This window comes from Cydia splendana, chromosome Z, assembly GCF_910591565.1.
Source record: "Cydia splendana chromosome Z, ilCydSple1.2, whole genome shotgun sequence".
NCBI lineage: Eukaryota > Metazoa > Arthropoda > Insecta > Lepidoptera > Tortricidae > Cydia > Cydia splendana.
The window spans coordinates 21,518,110-21,536,185 of record NC_085987.1 but is presented as its reverse complement, the minus strand read 5'-3'; the positions used below and the strand labels follow the sequence as shown (position 1 = coordinate 21,536,185).

The 18,076-nt window shown below is 35.6% G+C and overlaps 1 protein-coding gene across 2 annotated transcripts in view; it reads right to left on the bottom strand.

The window, feature by feature from the left end:
- Positions 1 to 18,076, bottom strand: part of LOC134804688 (FERM, ARHGEF and pleckstrin domain-containing protein 1) — a 91,354-nt gene that overhangs the window by 27,093 nt on the left and 46,185 nt on the right. Inside the window, exons 16-17 of one of the 2 annotated variants that reach the window (XM_063777807.1) lie at positions 3,266 to 3,469; positions 933 to 1,026 (exon numbers count right to left, since the gene is read on the bottom strand). In XM_063777807.1, the coding sequence (XP_063633877.1) occupies positions 933 to 1,026; positions 3,266 to 3,469 (298 nt within the window). Of the gene's footprint in view, positions 1 to 932; positions 1,027 to 3,265; positions 3,470 to 18,076 lie in introns of those variants that run through there. The other variant, XM_063777811.1, reaches the window with a different exon arrangement.

The window sequence follows — 18,076 nt, the reverse complement described above, 5'->3', positions numbered from 1 at the left end:
TCACATGTAATATTTTTTTTACATATCATACGTTTAATTACATTCAAACACAATTATTATATTTTAGTCTCATGTAATTGTTGGATTTATCGATTTTGCTCGCTCAGTACAAATTGCGGATCGGTCGAGCGACAAATCCGACTTCTCATCTCTCAGAATACAATAACATACTTCAACGAAAATGTGTTAGTGTGCGTGTTGTGGCACTTGTCACTCGTCCGTACACAAAAAGAGATCGAGGTTTGCAAGATTTGTCTTTGACGTGTGTCATTTTCTATGTATTTGTGTCGTCATTACAGATTGGATTTTGTATGTAAGTGTGTAAGAAGTGCGACTGTGTGCAGCTTTCCCCCTGCGAAAAATGGCAGAAAGATTTGTACGGTGAGATATCGCTTGGGCCCCTCCCTTCCGATGTGTCGGAAGCCGGTGTTGCTCGAAGCTAAAAGGCCACCATGCACAGATCCTAAACTTTTTTGTTTTCGAAAAGAAATGCTTAGACTATGTCCAGATGTTTAGCTATACGAATCATGTGTAATTGCTGTTTACATAGTACGATTTTTTTTTGTGTGATATTGTCTTGTTTGCAAACCGCAAATTTTCTTGTAGTATTTGTCAGCAGTCGTAATTGTTACTCGAGAGGATCGGGTAAATTTTGTCCAAACCATATGCTTTACGTCGAGGTCCCAGGACGAAATGTGTTCCTTATTAAAGCACTAATTGAACACATGTGTAATTTTGAAATAAAAATATAATACCAAAAAAACGGCTAAGTAAAGTTGTCCCTAGAATTAACGATACAGTCTTTAAACATGATATCCGCAATCTGGGCACGCAGTGAGCGTGAGAGACGAACCTGAACCCACGGCGCCTAATTTCTTAAAGAATTCAGAAATCGGTTTGAAATCTCATCATAGTCATAAGTCAAAATGTACCTGTTATTATTGTTTCTTCTATTGAGTGTATCGCCAGCGTCACTTTCACCGCCGCTTAGAACGTCCATACTTGTAGTTTCGGAAACTATGTTCGCTAAAACAATTGAAGATAACTTTAAATTTATTAATTTAATAGCCGTTTAAAATATTGTTACACAATTTTCAATCGTGGCTGAATGCCGAAGATGTGTACCTTCGATGCCTAACCTGTCAAGAAATGACAATATGGCGAATGAATGTTAAAATTTCGGTTTTTATCTGCGCAAGTGTGTTGAAAAATATTGTAATATTGTAAACCGAGTATAGACCTCGTTTACCCCCCTCGTTGTACGATGTACTAGGTATATTTACGTAATAGATATATATGTATATAGTTTGTAGCTTTCTAATAGAGCCCGACGGCTAATCCTATTGTCGATTGTTAAGTAAAACCGCACGTGCTACTTACCTGCAAAAAAGGGTCTTTTCACGCCACTGTTCGGAAATGTGGCAATAGATGGTCTAAAACCAAGATGGAAAGTAGGCAATAGCTGTAGCACATGAACCACCACTACTACAATGTTTCATTGTTATCATCATCTGTCATTGGTGACAGTTCGCAGTACAGCAATGAGTATCATTTAAAACATAAAAATCAATAAAAGGTCGTTTTTGGCGCAACTTTTTCCTTAAAAAATTAAATTAGGTTATTTTATAGGACCAATTTCTTAAAAAAAAAAAAAGAAATGTCAAAACCATTCATTCATTCAGTCAGTTCATTCGATTCACGCTTAAGGCGTTTTTTACTTTTGTAGCTGTTTGTGGTTTTTTAGCAAAAACTCTTCTAAGTTTAGAGTCTGTTTGAAGCAAACAACAGAAAAACGCCTCTTAAAAGTGATAAAAAAAGTAAAAAAGTCGGGATCGGAAAATACTCACTGAATTGGATAGTGTAAATTGTGTATGGCTATAAAATACAAGAAACACGTATCTACGCTCGCTATAAAAATGAGTTCTTCTAGTGAAGAAATAACTTACTTACGCTGACGCCTACCGAAATTCAAGAGACAGCACAGGCAGTGGCTAGTAATTTGCTTCCAGAGAAATCGCGGGCTAGTACATATAGTTATGCAAATGTTTTCTTATTTCCTCGCAGTAGTCGTGAAAAGCACTATGCAATGCCTCGACCGGAAACGCTAAAGATGGACTCGTATTATTTGAGGGCTTCCACTAACGTGTCGGCCCTCAAACTCACCAGTCCATTTTTTAGCGGTTTTCCGTCCTCTCCTACAATGTACTATAATTATTCTAATTGGCACCTGAGCGCGGGCTAGTCCAACGCTCAAAAAACAAGTGTAGGTGCGCTCTCCGATAACGCGCCTTTGTTACGCATCTCGATTAGGGAATGCAATCTCGATCTCGCAATTTCAAGATCTCGCGTGATCTCGCACTAATTTTCGAGATTCAATCTCGTTGACAGGAAATCTCGATTTTAGCAATCTCGGTCGAGATCTTGATTAATATTTTCGAGAGAGATTAATATATCCGGCTTTAGCTGACGATAAAAGCACTGTGGCGGCTCTGTGCGGAAAAATCGGACGAACTTAACGTACCCAGTCACAATTATTTATGATTTTTGCTCGCTTACCCTACATTTTTTTGTAAGTTGCTAACTGCTTTTCAAAAATCCTCTACCTCTGCTTACAATTTTGTAAAATTAAAAATAATTCATACCAATTTTCATAATTACATGCAAATTAGAGCAACATACATATTATTTGTTTTTTTTTTTAATAAAAGTAGTTTTTTATTAAATGTTGATTAATTTGTTGATCTTCAAAATAAAACATGACGTAGGTACTCTAAATAAGTAGTAGGTATATACGGAATTCTTAGAGATTTTTGCTTAAAATAACACATTTTTAATTACTTTGCAAATCTCGATCTCATCGCGTTAATCTCGATCTCGAAAGTGTGACGGTCTAGATCTCGAAACACCCTATCTCGATTCAGATTTTTCGTGCGAGATCTCAAATCGCCAATCTTGGTGCGAGATTGCATTCCCTAATCTCGATGACACATTTTAGACTGGTTCTGTAGCGTTCGACTCGCCGGCACTCAGTGCCGGCGAGGTGAACGGACCACACACATCCTAACAAAATATTTATCCGTTAGTTAATTTTGAATCTTATTGCAATTTCCATAGGAGTTGTAATTTAATTACCTGGGTAAAGTGAACGAACGATTTTTTATGCAGGTGGTTGTGGCACGTGGCACGAACGGTTTTACTTAACAAAAGACATAGGTTTAGCCGTCGGGGTCTATTAGAAAGCTACAAACTATACAGAGGTACGCACCGTTTCCATTGAGTGCATCGGTGAGGCGCGCGTTGTCAAGCTGGTCGCCAGCGCGGGGCGGACACGCGTCCGCCGCCGCCGCCGCCGCGGCGCCGCTCCTCACCGGGGTCGACGCGCACAACGGTGAGATGTCACTCGTCGCCGACGGCGACATGCATAGACTCGCCGATGACACCGTGTTCTCTGCCTCCAGCGAACATTCATCTGGATATACATTTTAAATGTTATTACACAGAATCAACTGCAACGCTACATGCCTACAATAATGCAATACGCATACAAGGTATGTAAATTCTTATAAAATACATTTACGACAAAAGCTGAAAGCAAAACACTTGGGGCATGAACAAATACTAAATAATACGGACGATTCTAACCTTACTTGTATTACAAACCGACTAACAGTGCGGTAGACGCCTGCATGCTAGCGCCAAGAAAAATTATATTTGCTAGTGGGTTATGTTATTAATGTTATTATCTATTTAACCAAAATAATATTAAACCGTCTAAGTACAGAATGTAAGAGCAAAGTAAACCCTTATAAACGAAACACGAAAGACGTCGTAATTTAATTTAAAGTAATACGTTTGTGTATCCACAACCAAAGCTTTTATGTGAATCCCGACATTGTAATTAAAACTAAATGGGACGAAAGCCTGACTAATGTTTGCTTCTTTAATTGTTTAATCGCCTAATGTAGAGTATAATAGTTTTCAATAAATGGCCGCCCTTCAATAACTAGCCACCTTATACTAAAATGAATTTTGTTTATAGGTGAATATAATTCATTTTTAGTATAAGGTGGCCAGTAATTGACGAATTACCCTCACTATAATATCAATAATCAAAAAAAGTAAAAAATCTAAAGACGGCAGGGTTACGGTTAATATACAAAAAAATCATATATTTTCCGTAAGGTCTATAATCAATTAATCAGAGAGGTAAAAGAGGAGTATGTTTGTATGGAGAAGCAGTCGTCCACTATCATATTAAGTCACGTCCAAAATGCTAAGAGAAAATACTCATACTCGATAAAGTGCCGTTTACTTAAAATAATGTGCGTACAATCAAAATATTTGTGCTTGCATTTCTACAAACTCACATAACAGAATAAAGTACTTAATACAATTGTAACGAAATAAAGAGTAAAGCATGCTGAAGGAGAAGTCATGTAACTTACATATAATCCTGGCAGCATAAGTACTTATATAAAATGTAGGTTTTAACTTAGATCACAAATAATATGTAATCATTAAAACGCATTGTAAGTTTAATTAGTTTATTTATTAACTATGCTCCGCTTTTAAAAGAGGAGTCTTGTATTGCAGGGTTGCCACACACTTACATCGATGTAAATACATGTAGACCATGATATATATGTATACATAATAATAATAAATTCATAAATGAGTAACATTCTAATATTTCCAAACAATATCCAAAATTACGCGAAGGTTAAACAAGTCATAATATAATGAATTGGAAATATTACAGTCTATTCGGATTGTACACATTCAATCGAAAAGTCAAAAGGCTTAAAATCTAACTATTATTAATAATACCAATATTTTTATTGCACTAACAGTGTGGCCGACGACCCCTTCCTTACCACTACCGACCTATAATTGCTTCGTGCATACACGACACTAGGTACATATAATTGAACACTATGACATTATGAAACTAGTTTGGCTGTAAACGAGTTAAATGTTAGTTTGGCTGTTTCGAAACGATTTAGGTTGATGCACGAACAAAATGTACGAGTGTAAGACGTATGACGAGAATGAACACAGCACGAGGTAAGTTTAACATATCAACTATATCAAGAACAAGATTACGGGCCTGTCTGAAGAACCCTGTGGTAGGGGAACGTAATAAACTAACCGAAATGATAATATATTGTGCAATACATATATATAAAGCCCGCACGTGCAAACATAGTATTGATTCTTATAGAAAGAAGTAACACGGTTTAAATTTAAAATAATAAGATAGTAAAGAAGGACTATAATAGGACAAAAAATAATTGATACAGATTTTGTTGTTTTACTTCCCCACTACGCAAAACAACAGTATATTATTATAATCACCAATATTTTATTGCATTTAGTGTCGCGCAATATATTCCAAATCTAAACTGGTTTTGCAAAATCTAACGGTTCTTATGCATGGTGGGGCAGTATTCCAGCGATCCATTTAAGTCAAATATTTTGAGAATGTTGAAAGTAAGAAAGTAACAATAAGGTTGGTTACTTATAGATAAAGAACCGTGTCCCGGATAGTATGGGTTCTGGGCCATGACGCGTCCCGAAGTAACTTATATATCATTAGATATTTCATAGCCTATATCGATAAAATACATCGTTCTTATGAGCGTATTTGGTGGGCATACCTTGGTAGCAAAAAAGTCAACTGCCTTATAATAGGGTGGCAGAAACCCATTTCATTTGTAAAAATTACGCCTGTAATTTATCTGTAAAATATTAAAACATCGTATTCATACTTTTCAAATGCCAGATTCAGTTTTTTTTTTTTAACATTTTGAATGTTTGACTTTGGCCATAATTCAATTTAAATGGAAATCGTCACCGCCACGTGCTACAAATTAATATTCACAAAAAAATATATGAGTGCCTATTATAAAGTGATACTTTTTAGAATGAGGAATAAATGAGCTAAATTGTACAATTTTTTATTGGCTACAAATATAATGACCACCAAAAAATACTTTGGTACCCTAAATAAAAAAATCATGCTTACCAAAAAAAATTACTGATCACCAAATAAATAAGGCCTAAAAATACAAAAGGACCACCGATTTAATTACGACTGCACTTCAAATTGTATTCAAGTACCAAATATATTGAATGATCACCAAAAATCATTAATGATCACCAAATCTTGATGACCAAATTAATGCAATATGTTCACCTAAATAAACCACTATGATTACCAAAAAATGTATACATATTACCAAATAAAGTAAAATGATGCCAAAATTACTAGCCCCTCCCGCTCAACCCCCCGTACCCCGCACCGCATACCTACCTAACCTAACCTACTTTTCTAGTAGCATTTCGTTATGCTACTAGAAAAGTAGGTTAAACTGCTATCAGTCAGTTAAGTGGGTTAGGTTAGGTTAGCACTGCGACCTTTACAGAAACGAAATGCTACTATAAAAGTGGGTTAGGTTAGGTTAGAACTGCGATCCTCACAGAACCGAACTGCTATCAGATAATTAGGTTAGGATAGGTTGGAACTAAGACCCTTATAGAAACTAAATGCTATTAGAAAAGTTGGTTAGGTTAGGTTTGAACTGCGACCCTTACAGGAATGAAATGCTACTAGAAAAGTGGTTTAGGTTTGAACTGCGACCCTTACAGAAACGAAATGCTACTAGAAAAGTGGGTCAGGTTAGGTTTGAACTGCGACCCTTACAGAACCAAACTGCTATCAGAAAAGTGGGTTATGTTAGGTTTGAACTGCGACCCTTACAGAAACGAAATGCTACTAGAAAAGTGGGTTAGGTTAGGTTTAAACTGCGACCCTTACAGAAAAGAAATGCTACTAGAAAAGTGGGTTAGGTTACGTTTGAACTGCGACCTTTACAGAAACAAAATGCTACTAGAAATGTGGGTTAGGTTAGGTTTGAAGTGCGACCCTTACAGAACCAAACTACTATCAGAAAAGTGGGTTAGGTTAGGTTTGAACTGCGACCCTTACTGAAACGAAATGCTACTAGAAAAGTGGGTTAGGTTAGGTTTGAACTGCGACCCTTACAGAAAAGAAATGCTACTAGAAAAGTGGGTTAGGTTAGGTTTGAACTGCGACCCTTACAGAAAAGAAATGCTACTAGAAAAGTGGGTTAGGTTAGGTTTGAACTGCGACCCTTGCAGAACCAAACTGCTATCAGAAAAGTGGGTCAGGTTAGGTTTGAACTGCAACCCTTACAGAAACGAAATGCTACTAGAAAAGTGGGTTAGGTTAGGTTTGAACTGCGACCCTTACAGAAAAGAAATGCTACTAGAAAAGTGGGTTAGGTTAGGTTTGAACTGCGACCCTTACAGAAAAGAAATGCTACTAGAAAAGTGGGTTAGGTTAGGTTTGAACTGCGACCCTTGCAGAACCAAACTGCCATCAGAAAAGTGGGTCAGGTTAGGTTTGAACTGCAACCCTTACAGAAACGAAATGCTACTAGAAAAGTGGGTTAGGTTAGGTTTGAACTGCGACCCTTACAGAAAAGAAATGCTACTAGAAAAGTGGGTTAGGTTAGCTTTGAACTGCGACCCTTACAGAAACGAAATGCTACTAGAAAGGTGCGTAAGGTTAGGTTAGAACTGCGACTGTTACAGAAATAAAATGCTACTAGAAAATGGTGACAAAAGCGGATTAATTAATTTAATAGGATAACGATATATTAAATATTTCCACATTTTAATTAAAATGTGGTTACAATTTTGGTGGTCATTTACTATTTTTGGGTTTACAATGATTATTTTGAAGTCATTTGCTTTAATAGGATAGCAAGATTTAAAAATTTGGTTATAATTTTACATTAAAATAGAGTTCTAAATTTGGTGGTCCTTTACTATTTTTGGGCTTACAATGATTATTTTGGTGTCATTTTCTTTAATAGGATAGCAAGATGTAAAAATTTGGTTATCATTTCACATTAAAATGGGGTTTGAAATTTGGTAATCATTTACTATTTTTGGGTTAATAATGATTAGTTTGGTGTCATTTCCTTTAATAGGATAGTAAAATGTAATAAAATTGGTAATCATTTCACATTAAAATGGTGTTATAATTTTGGTGATCATTTATTATTTTAGGGTGGTAAAATAGATTTTTTTGGTATTAAAATTTACTAATTCTGGTGATCAGTTAAATAGCAGCCTTTTTTATTTAGTATAAATCGCCACACTGTGATTGTAAAGGCCGAAATTGTCCTAAAAAAATACATATAATTTTTATTTATTGTACATAAATCAGTTTATTTGTATGAAAAGGTATAACCATTATTTCAAAAAATATTAAATGAATTCCTCATCGCTAAATTATACAAAAATGATGTATAACTTGCCCTAGTTGCTAAGAGCATGAAGAAATATAGCATAGATTGGACTTGGGGAGCCGACCATTTCCCCTCTCCCCTTCTTTTTGGTACACGGTACGATCTCGTTGCTACCGGGCCAAATCAGCACATTATTTGGTAATAAGGGTATGCAAGGCATCGAACACAACCAATAAAACCTCCATGAATAGAAATGGGAGACATATTTTATAAGATTTGACAGTATCCATGAAGAATCTTCAGATATATAAACGGCAACTAAGCCTGGCGTGTTGGGTTGCCTATAATCATATGCCCACTTCAATTAACAATGGAACTATTTTTCCGTGAATGTACTCGTAAACCCCTATCCGTTAGTATGCGGTTCATTAATGGACGCACCATGGCCCAAATCAGGACACGGTTCTTTATTGAGAATTTATCTCGGAAACCAAAATTCTTATACACTTTCAATGATCTTAAATCAGCAAAAACTCATATAAAGAACCATTCACTGCAGTGTGTTGTAACGTTACACTTCTTTTTTTTCGTGAATTAGCCCATCTATAACGGTCGCACTGTGCTCGTGAACGTCGGCTTTATATTTAGGTATGTTTTTTTACTTTGATTTATTAAGATATCTGATAAATAGGTTTCCCAGACTACATTTCAATATCAAAAATGAGAGAAATATTTTTAAACTTGCGAGATTAGAAGCGGGTGCAGCGACATTAGTTTGTTGTTGAGTCACCGTATGGCTAAATTATTGGGTGACAAGTGGACGTAGCAACTAGGAAAAGAATGATACCTACTCATTAAATAATTTATAAGTTTAAGGGGCGCGTCCATAAAGTTTAAAATTTTAGAGAGGTACCCTAATATTTTCACTTTTCTTAATTGACAACCATACAGCTTTTTTAAATTGCGAATACCGATAAAAGACGTGGTTCACCTGTCGTTTTCTTTCCGGATTTAACTTAAGTAGGTATTTAAGTACTATGTTTGGTGTTTCTGAATGACTTCATGTCTAAGGGAACTTAACCTGTTGCTTCCACCCACAAATATATTCTATGTTCCTACCTAACTGGTATGTATTTATTGGCACGCCCTACAGAGACAGTCCGACCAAGCTAACTCTGCGTGGCATTTGCATTGACAAAGTGTGACTATGTCATCATTAATGACAAATTTCTATGAAAATATGACATTTATAATGATACTCCCACACTTTGGTCCGGTATAAGTCGATACAAAGTTAGCTTAGACAGACTCTATTTGAATTTTTGTGTATACAAATGTACCTATGTCTTTCAAGCTACATATATTACAATAAGTCGGTTACTACGTTTAACTTTACTTTTTATGATACCTGTACTATCTGTAGAATAAACCTAAATACAAGGGCACGTAGCGTTTTTATTCCGTCAATTATTTAAATGTAAAAAAAAGTATTAGGTAAGTATTAAATGATTCCTGTTTTAGTACTTATGTACTAACGAGAGAGATTTGTATCGTCAATGTATATTAGTCTGAAAATGTTTACCTATATCAATTTTGGCACAGTTACTTGATTATTACTGAAATAATTGTAATTTCGATGTTGATCTACATTTCGATTTATTGTGAGTGGAATAGTACATTGTAGGAGAGGACGGAAAACCGCTAAAAGATGGACGAGTGCGTTTGAGGGCCGACACGTTAGTGGAGGCCCTCAAATAATACGAGTCCATCTTTAGCGTTTCCGGCCGAGGCATTACATAGTGCTTTTCACGACTACTGCGAGGAAATAAGAAAACATTTGCATAACTATAAGTACTAGCCCGCGATTTCTCTGGTAGCAAATTACTGGCCACTGCCTGTGCTGCCTCTTGAATTTCGGTAGGCGTCAGCGTAAGAATATCATTTTCTTCACTAGAAGAACTCATTTTTATAGCGAGCGTAGATACGTGTTTCTTGTATTTTTAGTCAAACACAATTTACAATATCCAATTCAGTAAGTATTTTCAGATCCCGCTTTTTTACTTTTTTTATCACTTTTAAGAGGCGTTTTTCTGTTATTTGCTTCAAACCGACTCAAACTTAGAAGCGTTTTTGCTAAAAAAAACCACAAAACGGCTACAAAAGTAAAAAACGCCTTAAGCGTGAACTGAATGAATAGTTGTAAAAAAAAATGAACTGAATGGTTTTGACATTTCTTTTTTTTTTAAATAAGATATTGGTCCTATAAATAACCTAATTTTAACTTTTGAAGGAAAAAGTTGCGCCAAAAAAGACCTTTTATTGATTTTTATGTTTTAAATGATACTCATTGCTGTAGCGAACCGTCACCAATGACAGATGATGATAACAATGAAACATTGTAGTAGTGGTGGTTCAGGTACTACAGCTATTGCCTACTTTCCAGCTTGGTTTTAGACCATCTATTGCCACATTTCTGAACAGTGGCGTGAAAAGTCAATTAACCAACGAAACCAGTAGTGGCGAAAACATATTATATGCACGCTCAGTTTAGGATAATGCGCTTTGGTTTCATTGCACCTAAATTACACAATTTGTCCTAAATTTATAAACAACTTGCTAGTTGCCCCAAAATTTAATGGCCAAATGATTGTCACTCAAAGGGTCCAATTGCCATAATACCAAAATGTTTAAAATGCATACCAAATTGTCCTTGGGGCAACTTTTTTAAATGTATCAAATTTATAACGTGTGTCGTATTAATAACTTGTGTCATAAGTCATAAACTCCACCAAGCGGTGAGGGCTATGGGAGATCGAGACCGATGGAGACAAACTACTGGAGCTGCAAAATCAAGTGGTCACGATCCTCAGTAATGAGGACCGACAAAGAAGAAGATTAATAAGGGGGCGTCCATTAACTATGGGAGGTGTTCAGGAGAGTAAGGGGGGCTCGGTAGATATCACATATATTTTTTGCTGGCAAACATTAGCATCAAAATGCGAAAAAATTACATTGAATTAAATAATTAATACCTACTCAAAATACCTACAAATATTGAAAGATCTCACGTGAGATTAGGGGAGGGGGGAGAAGATCGAGGCAAATCTCACGGCAAATCTCGGGGGAGGGTTATAAAAATCCTCAAAAACACCTCACGACATTAATGGCCGCCCTCTAATTCTGTTTGAATGGACTGCTGGGACTTTAAATAGAATATAGTATAGGATAATTCAGCAATCATTAACCTTTTGAACGCTTTATGTCAGGGCTCTCCAAACCCCGGCCCGCGAGGCGTTCCAATGCGGCCCGCCGACACCCAAAGCGTCCGGCCCGCGAGAGCCAGGCTCCAGGGGTTCAGCCCTAACAGCAGCAACCAGATACAAAGAGGGTAAATAGGGTCTCAATTGTATGATTTAAGTATGGTATGTCATAAAAATCAAGGTCGCCTTGCCCATAAATGTATCCCAAGGTTATAATTTGTAAAGCGGGGATGAACCAGTAAGCAGCACTCTAGAGTTCATGTACAATAAAAACACTTGTTAATATCACTCTGTTTCAACAATTCATCACGGGCACGACTTAGGCGTTATAAATGAATTCTAGAATGATTATCAGCGTCTGGGGACTGGTCACTTGCAAACTTATACTACACTAATAGATAGAGTAGGTAGAACAACAAGATTTACGATGCTTATTCAGTTTTGAATCCTCTCGTCGGGTTTATCTTGGTTGGTACTTGCAGACCAAAGTAAAAGTAGTAGAGAGGCAGGTATGTTGGGCCGAGAGGTCCAGTGGTTGCAGCTGCACCGATTGCTACATCTACTTGATGGCACAGTTACAATATCAGTCGACGGTTCTGGAAACCTACCTATCAGGCAACCGATAAGTGGACTACTGCACGCGCACCTAGTGCTAAAGTCTTATTGGGTTTCTTAAATACTACAAGGTTTACATTTTTTGTTAATAAACCTTTTTAGGCAAAGTATCTTATTAAGCTACCTCTCTCACTTTGTTATGATTACAGAGATATTTAAAGTAAATAGGTTAAGTTGATTGGATTCCTAATTCTCAAATGAGTTTAGTAGTATGTTTGTAACCAATACGCGAAATAATGAGTACATGATGAGTATCTTGTGAAAGTACAGTTAGGTACTAGTAAATTTGACTATATAATTAATAGTTAGTATCTACCTATAGCAACAGTACCCTACTTTGATGAACTTCTAAAATAGCACATTTATTATTACTAGCCTTTCATATACAAATTCACAAAAAGGGCAACCTGATTCATTCATAAACCGTGTGCGTAATTTTTTTTAATCAATACACATTTTACCTAGAGCAAAATATCAGTTTTATAAATAGATAGGAAGTAACACGTAGGAATTGCAATGACAATGAAAAACAAATTAAGTGTGCCACGTGTCACCGCCGAATGGGCTAGAGGCTAGAGCATATATCATATTTCGAACTTCATACGTTACCGGACCGGACTTACCGGCGAATGTTAAGTCTCGTTGTCCCTCAACCATCGTATTGGTAATTAACAGGGCTCTTATATTTGTAATTTGCTTCAATAACGACTAGAAGATTTAACGTTTACATCCAAAATTTTGTAAAGCATATAATACATCGTTGAAGCCAAAAAGAGACCTGTATTGAAAGTACGAAAGGAGATTTACTTACTACAGGTCTCACAGATCGTTATAGAAATTATACTAACACATTCTTCAATCAGGTTATTTGGCACTCCGAAAAGGTCCCGCAGGTCAATGATGCACATATGAATAAAGCAACAATTTTCGCAATAACCCGGAAGATCAAACATGAGATAAGAACTACCAATCTACTTATTCTAAACATTTTGTATAGGGGGATGAGATGAGACATATTTAAATATTTTAAACTTATCCTAGTTACCGTTTTCGTGCTCGTCTTAAATTAATATTACGACTAATTTAAACGATATATATTGTGCGATAATGCCGATGTGTTCATTAGTTAATCGAACATGAAAGTGCACAATGGTCACCTAGTCGATGGCAGAATCAATTAAAATTTGCGACATCTCAGCAGTGCATTGTAATTATAAATAACTCATAAATAACATACTTTTAAATTCCTGTGACCCCTTAGGTACTATCACGTAAAATAGGCTAGTTTACTATAGATACATTAAGTTAAATTGTTTAACATCAGTCATGTGAAATCAGTTTTACGAAATGCTTATACGCGAACAAACAAGATTAAACGTTTTTTTCGCATTCAATGATTTCAATTAATTAAAAACAGAGAGAGAAAGAAGAGACATATTCTTCTCTTTATATATATTGTGATTGTGCATGTATCTTACTATTCTTACTACCTTCGTAGTAAAAAAAACAGTTTTATAAAAAGTACAGTAGGGGCAAAAAACCTATCATACTGCTATTTTTTGCAGGCATTCATTCGATAATTCGTGAAATTAGACTTTATATCATGTAAACAATCATCGTATCATCGTCACGACCATTTATATATATAGGTATGTATTTTAAAAATGAACCCTAGTTTGATGATTTATTTATTTTAATCTTTATTGCACAATACATGAAAGTACAAACGGCGGACTTAATGCCTAAAGGCATTCTCTACCAGTCAACCAATGGGTCAAACCAGAAAGATTAAGTAAGTGCAGTATCTTTAAAGTAAATGAATTTGTAAACAAGAATATATGTATATGAATATAAACATAAACAAATGCATATACAATCATATGGTGCACAATAAATTCAACAAAAAGAATCATTAATTGACGAAGAAGAAAGTTTCTCAAGGAAATGCTTACGCAGCATGCGCTTGAATGTGAATTTGGTCTGCGCTTGTCTGATTGTCGTTTTCATATGCCCCTATATTGTAAATTTCATCGAAATCGCTAGAACAGTTTTTGAGAAATTATTTATAATATGTAAATGTATACAATATCTGAAAAATATGATAGAATATTTGCCATTACTGTAGCTGACTTCACTCATTAGTAAAATAGCCTATTAATATCGTCGATACAAAACCGCAAATAATATTTTCGATTTAATTTTAATTTCGTACAAACATGGCATGAACATACGAGGGCTGTTTGATAAGTACCCGTTTTCTAAATGTATTAATATCACTTTCCGAAAATATGTATACCACCGTGTTAAGCCATTATTCAGACGCGGGAAAATAAAAAAAAACAGCATTCTTTTGTTTTTTTTTTCTCATTTGACAGCGATTCAGTGAAAGCGTGAACATAAAATTGTAAAAATGGAGAAAGAACAGTATCGGTCTGTAATTAGATTCTTGTTTTTGGAAGGAAAAACATGTAATGAAATAAAAGTAAGAATGCAAGCGGTTTACCATGAATGTGCTCCTTCTATGACAACCGTCAGATACTGGTTTAACGAGTTTAAGCGGGGGAGAACAACCGTCTTTGATGAGGATCGCCCAGGCTACCCAATTGAGGTGACTACAGACGATATGGTAAAGAAAATTGAAAATATCGTTTTAGCCGACCGCCGAATTAAACTTCGACAAATCGTTGATGTTGTAAACGTTTCAATCGAGCGGGTACAAAACATATTAGAAGAAAAATTGGATATGAAGAAAGTATCGGCGAGGTGGGTGCCGCGTTTACTCACGGAGCAGCAAAAACGGAACCGACTGACTACTTCGGAGCAGTGTTTGGCCGTGTTCAAACGTAACCCGAAGGAGTTTCTGGGTCGTTTCGTGACCGTAGACGAAACGTGGGTTCAGCACTACACCCCGGAAATGAAAGAGCAGTCGAAGCAGTGGATTTTACCGGCTGAACATGCTCCAAAGAAAGCAAAAACCATCCCATTGGCTGGAAAGGTCATGGCGACCGTTTTTTGGGATTCGCAGGGTATTATAAATATTGACTACTTAGAAAAGGGGAAAACGATAACAGGGCAGTACTATGCCATTTTATTGGATAAATTTTACGCTGTGTTGAAGGACAAACGACCCCATTTAAAAAAGAAAAAAAGTACTGTTTCATCACGACAACGCCCCAGCTCATTTGTCCAGAGTTGTATGGCTAAATTAACACAGTTACGCTACGAACTATTGCCTCACCCCCCGTATTCTCCAGATTTGGCCCCAGGCGATTTATTTTTGTTTCCCAACCTGAAAAAATGGCTCGGTGGTAAGCGATTTGGATCAAATGACGAAGTCATTGCCGCCACAGAGGCCAATTTTATGACTTTCCGAAATCATACTTTTTGGACGGTTTATTGAAGCTTGAATATAGGTAGAACAAATGTATAGAGTTAAAAGGTGACTATGTAGAAAAATAAATGCATATATACAAAAACAACTGATTATTTTTTTCATAAACGGGTACTTAATCAAACAGCCCTCGTAACTGAAATTATTTAATTACGAATTTCGATGACTGTATATTATAATAACAAACTTGATTTCTGTATAGATAATTCAATTTAATAACTAGTAGTACTAGTATTAATGTAAATAATGGTAATAACGTTTAAAAATAACGATATCAAAATTTTGACAGTAAAAATTAATAAATGTAAGTAGCACTTTTACTAACAGACGAGACAATATTGAAAAAATAATACGGGTGTAGATTTGACGCAGGTAGGTATGATGGGTTTACTTATATCAAATTATAAATGTAGACTCTTACGACATTAGTCGTGTCTCTTTTTCTAAGGATTTTAATTAACTGAAGAGGATTGTAAGCACCTACTTAAAATTGGCTGTAAGTTTACGTTACAGGCTAGTATGAAAAAACCTCGATAAGAACATATTTGTGCTTTAAACTAAGTTATCCGAGATCAAAGTATACAGACACTAATAACTCTAAATAAAATGGCTAAATCTTTCGTTTTGAGCAGTGAACATTATATTTTTATAACTCAATCTTGGATCACGTAAATTAAATCACAGCCATTTAAATTAGTCACTGCTCGATCATTAAAAACGATGACCATGAGACATAACCGTTTAAAAATACTACTTTCCTATTCGCTACTTAGATCTTACAAAAACGGTCGCTGTTCATGGACATGATCCGATTCCCATACCTATACAGCTGAAGGTTACTATTTTTAATCCTAAAAATATCAAGATAAAATTTGGCACTAGTAAATTTGTTACAGTCCTGTATTATAAAGCTTTGGCTTCAGAAACTTTAAAGAGTTCTAATTAAGTCATAATTGTTTTGTTAACAATAATCGCTTCGTACAATTATATGCATTAGCAGCCAATTATGTACACATCTGGGATTATAAAATTCGGCCATTCCGCCTGTAAGTAGTAGAGTCAGCATCAAAAGCAGCGGATCAGACTACACGTCAAAAGTAAGAGTATCTATCATCGTCTAATAGCTTAGCAAAAAGAGACATGCCTCTGTGTGTAGAATGATTTAGATTGTAGCATATCATTTTGAGTGAGGACTGTAGAGATTTATTTATATTTGGAAAATCATATTAGAGGTAGGCAGATACTTTTGGCGCGTTGCTTCATCCGCTTCTATTGATACTAACTGTATATTACACATTGTTTCATAAACCGTAATTTCTGTTTCTACATCTCCGATATTAAGAACTATAAGCCAACAAATAATGTGATGTGTTCCGTTTAAAATCGACAGGCAACATAGTTCGCTGATTTGTTGAAATATTAGTGATACATACGCATATTAATATTCGGAGCATAATAAACTTAAACTGTGTCGACGTCATATCATATTGACTACTTAGCAAGGCACCTAACGCCTAAGTTACCTGACTTAACAAACAAATTTCGATTGAAGCCATTGTTAATTAATAATATGGTTATATCGGTAAACGGCGGGAAGAAGTTTTTAACTCGAGATATAAAATTGAAGAAATTTTAACTTAAAATATAATTACTTTAGGTTAAAATTTCTTCAATTTTATATCTCGAGTTATCAACTTCTTCACTACGGTAAGATATAATATACGATGGGTTTCGATCAAAGAATTACAAGAAAAGTAAAAACCTCCATCAAAGCATAGTAGTAAAACTAATTGCACAGGGAGCCAATTTTTGAATTTCGAAAACTCGATTTCGTGTATTTCGTACAATACTATTTCCACTACTAGGCATTTAAATTCTACTAATAGAATTGAGAACGAGTGGTTCCCAACTAGATTCCCAATATCTATTTCATAAATAGCTTGTATTTCATAAAAAGCTTTTCGCCGGTTTCCATAAATTTTCGATTGATGAAATCGAGCGCTCAAAATTCAATAATTGGTCCCCTGAGCTGCTAATCACATAGTTTCAAGACATGTTTTGCAGTTAGTGTCGCTTGTAGCCCAGCACTATTTAAGGAATTATACAGCCCTAAACTGTACGCGAAGTTGGTGTAGAATATCAGAGATACAGAAACAAAGATTAGATTAAGTTTTTACAAAGGGGGCAAAGTTGTTGTGTAACCCACCATGCTAATATTGCTACCCGAGCAAGCGAAAGATTCCAAAACTGAACCACGAGCGTAGGTTAGTGGATCGATAAGTGGAATCTTGAGTGTTTCGTGGGTTTCAAGACACGAGGGTAACACAAACTTCGCTACCGAATGTAGCACAGGATTTTTTTTACCACACCGACGCCAGGAAAACACTTACTCTAAAACATTACAAATCAACGCTATTAAATATTTATCATTCAAAGTCAATTCTATCAGCCAACATGAGGAAACCACAAAAAAATTGTCACTCTCTTGTAGATAAAATGAAACTTTATATCAGTTTTTGAATATAAAAGAG